At 46.8% G+C, this 7,366-nt stretch overlaps 1 protein-coding gene across 3 annotated transcripts in view; it reads right to left on the bottom strand.

Annotated features, from left to right (window-relative positions):
* Positions 1-4,228: 4,228 nt before the first annotated feature.
* LOC135920917 (sodium-dependent glucose transporter 1A-like) overlaps positions 4,229-7,366 on the bottom strand; it is a 116,310-nt gene continuing 113,172 nt past the window's right edge. For 2 of the 3 annotated variants that reach the window (XM_065455205.1, XM_070522872.1), the window contains exon 4: positions 4,229-7,364. In XM_065455205.1, the coding sequence (XP_065311277.1) occupies positions 6,289-7,364 (1,076 nt within the window). In that variant the 3' untranslated portion in view covers positions 4,229-6,288. The remainder of the gene's footprint in view (positions 7,365-7,366) is intronic. The other variant, XM_065455195.1, reaches the window with a different exon arrangement.

The raw sequence follows: 7,366 nt of genomic DNA, 5'->3' as shown, positions 1-7,366 counted from the left end.
CTTCGAACGACAGTCAACTGACTTCTGACTTCATGTGACAGCGGAATAAACACAGAAAGAACTAATTAAGCAGAAGTAGGGTGATCAAGTTCGTCCTTTTCCAGAGTTGCAGTGCATAGGAAAACGTACTACAGGCCTTGAACGATATGGAGAATATCGCGTAGATATGGAGTATCGCGTTATCGCGTAGTGCTGCACTGATTTTGCTAGCTCGCAACATTCGCACAAACTGCAAGTAGCAAAGAATTCAACTTCCATGTGATGTCGCCGGATGCCCAAACGGTCTAGGCAACTTGACCAAACGACAGCTGCAGCGGCGAATCCACGGCTCTGTCTTGGCTCGGCGCCATTTTTCTCACCGACGGCAGTGAAACCCGGTGAAGGACTTCTGAAGTAAGATGCGATCTCCAGCAGAAGAAATTACCCGGTAAGGACGTGCTTGTCGGCATAACGACGGACTCTTGATTTGATATTGCGGAAGAGGTCACTTATGAATGTTGAAATTGACAAGAGTTCCAGAACAGAGCCCTGCGGGACTCCTTGTGTTACCTTTGCAGTCTATAACTTAGTCGAATCAAATGAAACGAGCTGAGAGCGAGAGTTGCGGAAGCTGGGTATCCAGTTCAATCAAATCCATCACTCGACGATTATTAGAAGCGGAGTTCATTTTGCATAGTAGCTTGCCATGAACAATGTTATCGAAGGCTTTTTGAAAAGTGTAAAGATGGCGCGTCAATTTGTTTGCCAATGTCGAGGTAGCTAGAATTGTCACATGTAAATTCCACCAGTTGTATTACTCCGCTGTAACCACGACAGAATGCACATCGAGTGCCAGAGAAAACATTACTGGATTCAAGGTATTCTATGATGTGCTTGTGTATGATATGTTCCAGTAGCTTACCAGAGCTGGAGTTTAGCAATAATGTGAGCATCATTTACGTAAAGGTTGCCCTTGCACCCACTTTCAAGGCTGTTAGGGAAAGTTGTAACGGTAAGGAACGTATGGTCTGCAAAGCCCGAAACACTAGTTTATTTGTGTCGATCACTGAAATATTTATTGCTAAATATATGAACTTGGAACTGGAAAACGATTCTTCTTAGCCATAATAAGTTGTCTTAACTGGAGTCGATACTCTAGAATAATTTCAGTACAATTCGCTTTTTACTTGACGGTGCTGTTTTAATTTTCAGGGATCGAACACCTCCTTGAAATCGTTGTAAACCCTTGAACTCGGAAGGAAAAAAAAAGATTCAAGGGCCCTTAAAACTCCTTGAAGATAAATGTGCTTTTCGAATTCTTTGAAAAACTTGGTTGGGGCAACTTTAAAACATTCAAAATAATGCATTTCGCATACCGGCCAAGCCACAGACGCTGTCTATCGGGCCAACGATGCGAGATATTTTCTTTCGATTGACGTTGAATGATTACAATGTGGCGTGTCCACAGCCACAAACGTCGCCACAGTCGCTCGTTTAATTAACCATTGCTATTGTAGCGCTAAAGTCAGATCAAGTGACAAAGCCGTGCCGCTATTTTGTTGTTTTGTTACGTGGTTCACACCACATCCTTCGTGACTACATTTCCGGGCCCCAGGCTCTTGAAATGCTTGGCGGAAAGCAAGTCTCAGCCATTTGGCTTTAACGTACGACGAGTATCGTCGGTTGAGCTGGGACCATCATGCGAGGAAGACAGGGTCATTATTAAAAGAGTGGTTCACGTGGTGTCCTTTCTCATGTTGAACAGCCTATGCCTAGAGAATGAATGTGTGCGAAGGAATGAATACATTTCAAATTGCTTTGGGCGCTTTCTTAATCCTAAAAAAACCTGTATGAGAAAGGACATCACGTGACGTTTCATCGCTGCCAAGTCACTGCGGCGTCATAGGAAACGAAGACGCCGATGATGCCGCTCTTGAATACACACAGGAAGAGGCCATACCACTTTCACGGTCCGACGCAGCCAGCAGACTTCGAGTGTTTGTACAGGAGATCACGCTCCCTCTATGGTGCACACCAAGCAGCCAGACCAACCGGAGCAATCGTCAGTACAACCTGCCCTCTTTGATGCATCTCTGTATGCCAACTGGACTTCGCCGAAGAGAGGCCGCTCTGCTTTATCGCTTATGGCTAGGGGTGGCCTTCACGAAATCTTGAGTCATTTCGCATTGCAATGGCCGACAACGCCCTCTGCAATGCCTGTCTTTGCGAGGAGACGCTAGAACACATTCTGTGCGACTGTCCCGAATATAATGTTCAGAGACAGTCCCTGGCGTCCGTTTTAGCGTACCTTGACAACAGATCATTGTCAGTTGCAACTATTTTCACATATCGCCGACAGAAGACATAACAGCTGAAGGCGACGAAGGGAATACTTCGGTCTTTGAAAGAGAGGGGCTTTGACAAGCGGCTGTGACAGTGATGTCACGTACCGCGCAAGAGTGACGGACTGTAACTGACGATGTGTGTGCTGCGTTATGTGCTCTCTCTCTCCTCCCCATCTATCATCCCCCTCCATCCCGCTCCCATGTGTAGGGTAGCAAACCGGTTAAGCATAGTGGTTAACCTCCCTGCCTTTCTTTCTCCACTTTTTCCTTCCTTACTTACCTTGCTGTAGCGAAAGCTACAAAAATGCAGAAAGGCACATTTTACACACACACAGCTCTGTGTGTGTCAAATGTGCCTTTCTGTCGTCCTTGTCGTTCAGCTTGCGTTACAACAAAATAAGATATGCCGTACCAACAAGCCGCTATAGCTATCGTCATCGACTTCATTTCAGTTTCATTCCATTTATTTCTTTTCTGAAAGTGCCGACGAACAGCTTTACGCCTTAATATTTACAGAAAGAACATAAAACTGAAAAACAAAACAATATCTCAAACAACAGTGGTGCAAAGTTTCTGGTTCAACGGGCTCTATCGTAAACGCCCTCAAGGATTCTTGCGGTATAGTCACAGTCACCGTCAACTCCGTGTGCACAAAAATAGTGCTGTGTGTGTCAAATGTGCGTTTCTGCTGTCCTTGTCGTTTAGCTTGCGCTACAACAAAATAAGATCTCCATTCTTAGGCGCTCTGCGCATGTGTCATTCCTCCTCCGCCGACGCTTCTTCCGTCGTTAAACCAGCAACGGGCGTAGATTCTTATGGCGATTGTTTGTCTAAGCTGGTGTACAATCTCCTATTTAGAAAAATGACGAAACTTTTGGAACGTCCCTCGTATTCACTGAGTAATCAAAATGAGGCCAAGTCGGATTCGTTCGATATCAGAATCAATAGCAGAGTTGCGCAGCGGCGCTTAAACTCAGACTCAAAGTAAACAAAAAAGGACGAAAAAGAGAGAGAGAGGGAGAGGGAGAGAGAAAGAGAGAGTGAGAGAGAGGGAGAGAGAGAAAGAGAGAGTGAGAGAGAGAGGCTGCCGTTTTTCCTGGAAGGCGAAGCAGTAATAGCGATGGCGAAATCTAAGACAATTACACGAAGGAAGATCATACCACCGAGAGACGCCAGGTTCCTGGTAGAGCAGGAGGACTCGCACTATGAAATGGAGCTGTCTCCATAAGGCCTTGTAAATACTCATATAAAGCCGTCACTTCAGTGAACAATTCTTCGAGGTCAAACGAAGTTTCTTCAAGTGCAACTGTTACTAAAAGATGTGTGTGTGTGTGTGCGCGCGTGTGTGTGTGTGTGTGTGTGTGTGTGTGTGTGCGCGTGTGCGCGTGTGCGCGTGTGCGCGTGTGCGCGTGTGTGCGCGTGTGTGCGCGTGTGTGCGCGTGTGCGTGTGTGTGTGTGTGTGTGTGTGTGTGTGTGTGTGTGTGTGTGTGTGTGTGTGTGTGTGTGTGTGTGTGTGTGTGTGTGTGTGTGTGTGTGTGTGTGTGTGTGTGTGTGTGTGTGTGTGTGTGTGTGTGTGTGTGTGTGTGTGTGTGTGTGTGTGTGTGTGTGTGTGTGTGTGTGTGTGTGTGTGTGTGTGTGTGTGTGTGTGTGTGTGTGTGTGTGTGTGTGTGTGTGTGTGTGTGTGTGTGTGTGTGTGTGTGTGTGTGTGTGTGTGTGTGTGTGTGTGTGTGTGTGTGTGTGTGTGTGTGTGTGTGTGTGTGTGTGTGTGTGTGTGTGTGTGTGTGTGTGTGTGTGTGTGTGTGTGTGTGTGTGTGTGTGTGTGTGTGTGTGTGTGTGTGTGTGTGTGTGTGTGTGTGTGTGTGTGTGTGTGTGTGTGTGAAATATGTAGAAGCTTCGGAAAGCTGGTCGAGACTCAGCTCCCGCCTCCCCCTCCGGGCAAATGAACACTTTCCATCCACCTATGACCTCAGCGATAATGTACACGTTGCAGTGATTCTCTTTATAACGATGAAAAAAAGGGCCTCCTCGAAGCGGTAAATTGTAAATTTTCCTGAGGTTTTCGATTCTTCCACTCCCAAGCACATAAATTTTCGCTTCATGAGATGCTGTACAATCTGTATGTCGCTAAACAAACAATTCGACCTCGAGACAGCTGAAATCAACTAGTCAGTTATCAGTCAACTTCACTATTAAATCGCCTACATGATTATGATTACGAAATTACGGAAGATTCTAATAAATTCTATAAATTTCTTCTCATTGCGAACAATAATGAGTTTGCCCGAATGAAGAAGTAGTATAAACTGTCAGTTATATTGTCTCCTTTTTTTCTCTTACTTTTCCTTCCTTTTCAATTTAGAGTTGTACTTTTACATAAGTTGTAGCTTGAGTATATTCGGTCATTTCTTTGTCTTTTTTTTGTACGTGTTCTTTTTTTAGCAAAGAAAGAAACAACGTACTATATCGCGACATCCGATTTAATTTCTGCATGTCTGTGATTTGTGGGCTGCGTACGGCTTGCGGGCAGTACTGTCGGAGCAGAAGCTTTAGTCAGACCATGCGACCTTTGGCTTCTGCCTTTTTTCTGTTGTAAACAGGAGAAGTAAATTTATTAATTCACTCATAGCTGAAGCCGTCATAGATACAATGAGACTATAAGGGCATATTCGAGTGGTTGTTTCAGAACGCTGTCGCAGTCCCAAGAAAGTCGTGCGGAAGAGCAACTAAGCGTTATTCTAGCATTACTGGGTTGCACTGGTGATAACAAAGCAGGATTATAAATTCATTGTACGGTTATTCTTATACTAAAGATTCAAATATGTTTTGCACCCCGCTACGTACGTAGCGTGTCCAGAGCCCTCTGTGACGACCACCCGAATATGCCACGAGAGTGCACTTAAGCCCCAGCACAGCGAAGCTTCGCTGGTATGCGCGGTGCACGTTCAAATGTTGTGCGCGCGCAGGGGAGTGTTGCGTCTCCGTTATGGGGTACTTTCAGCAGTGCCCATAAGAACTGCATAACTTTAATTTCATAATCTGCTGTCTTATAGCAAGTCACAAGGGATTGTACGCTCTCACTGACGCTGTCAGCATGTAGCTCATCCAGCCTGTTGGTGACGATAAAAAAAATAAAAAGAACAGAAAACAAAACATGAGCGCAGCACTCCATGGAGTAATGTACCAGAGAAGCCTATAAGCGAGAGCACAGAGCAAGAGGCCCAGTTTTCATCCTACCTGTAGGAAGTCCAGTTATTAGCACGCCCATAAACGGAACACTTCGAACTGCAATTCCGATGAACAACGATTGCATATGACATTGCGTGAAATTCATATTTTTTCCGAAAGTGATTCCGTAAAGTGGCAAAGGCCGCCTTATCGAGTCAGTCATATGTCCAGCACTTCTTTCATTATTTTTCTTTCTTGAAAAATATGGTGTTTTTGACCATGTTTCGCAATACTTTGGAAAAGACAGTGGGTTGCAGCTGTTACCAAAGGTGAAAATGCAAACTCAACAAATCAAATGGCGACAGCACCTGAACAATGATTACAAAGCTAAATCACTACGCTTTTACGCCACATATGTATTTGGAAAGCTTCTCAGTAGTGTGAGAGCTGCAATATATTAAAATTACCTATGTGTGCTCTATTTTGGTGAAGTTTGTCGGTAAGCGCACCACATAGAGACCTTGTGCAGCATTAACTGCTGTTGTGGTCGGTACCTTATTTCCCCAACCACATACACCAGCTTCTCCAGAATAGAAAATAAAGTACCGAAAGACATGGAACTCGGCGTAAGAGTGCTTCCCTAAGTCACCTAATTATTTACTTAAGATTGCCTTGTTTCGTTCTTGACCCGGCTGACACGTTTCCAGTACCATTGCAAAAGTTTGTTCGCTACTCTTTTTCACAAGAGATACACATTCTTTTTTTCGAGGTACGAGAAGACGCACACTCGCTACGATGCTCAAAAACGAATAGGAGGAGAAAGACTGTCTTGAGAGGCCCCGTGATTTACGCTGACGAGCAGCGCTTCGCTTTCATTCGACCGCGTCGTCTCTCGCACGTATATGCACATGGTAACAAAGACAACGATACAGAGCGAAGCGGCAGCGAGGCACACGTAGAGAAAAACATCGGGGTTGCTTTCGAGGAACTGACCCACGAGAAGAGGCGGGGACATGGAACCGACGCCTCCAGTAACAACAACCAGCGACATCATCTTGTTTGTGATACTTATGTGCTGTGCCGTCCACGCCGTAACTCCCGCGTTTAGCGGTCCCTGGGCAAAGCCAGTTAGGGCGCTGCCCACCCACAGCACCGTGGCTCTACTGGAACCCCACATCGCGAGGACAACCGCCGTGGGAAGCAGGACGATGTGCGACGCGATGATTATCCAGAAAACGGACACCTTGATCGTGAGCAGGGCAGCACTGAGGCGACCGGCAGAAAAGCAGAAGAAGAAGACTGCGACCACACGCGAGGCGGCCTCCTTCGTGAAGTGCAGGTCGCTCTTCACCGCGAACGGCGCGAACATCTCGGACGACGAGCACTCCAGGACGACGTAGACGCACAAGTAGGCGCAGAGCATCGCCAGCACTGTGCGGGTGAACCGGACGGCACTCGCTGGCTGCGCTATCACTGCTTCGGCTGCGTCCGCGTTGCTCGGCTCTTGCGGCTTGAAATCGGCCCTGTCTACGCAGTAAAGCACAATCATCGAGATCACCAGCAGTACGTTTAGGGCACTGGCAATTGCGAAAGCGTAGTGAACTTGACTCTCGCCCGAACCGTGCTCGCTCTCGCTTCCGAGTTCGAGAAGTTCTTTCGAGAGGTCGCTATTGTAGCTTGCCGTCAGGTAAGCCGGTTCGGCCATTCCGAACGTGTCGTTCAGAATGCTGCTCGAGTTGCCTCCGGCGGCTGGTGAGAGGAACGGCTTGGCGATGAATGGCGCGATGAGGCCGCCGATGCCGAAAGCCAAGTGGAAAGCCTGGAGGGCTGGGCTACTGTTCTCGGGCCACATCCTGATGATCCATACGTTGGCGCCT

This window comes from Dermacentor albipictus, chromosome 8 (genome assembly GCF_038994185.2).
Source record: "Dermacentor albipictus isolate Rhodes 1998 colony chromosome 8, USDA_Dalb.pri_finalv2, whole genome shotgun sequence".
Lineage (NCBI taxonomy): Eukaryota > Metazoa > Arthropoda > Arachnida > Ixodida > Ixodidae > Dermacentor > Dermacentor albipictus.
This window is presented reverse-complemented; position numbering and strand designations above follow the sequence as displayed.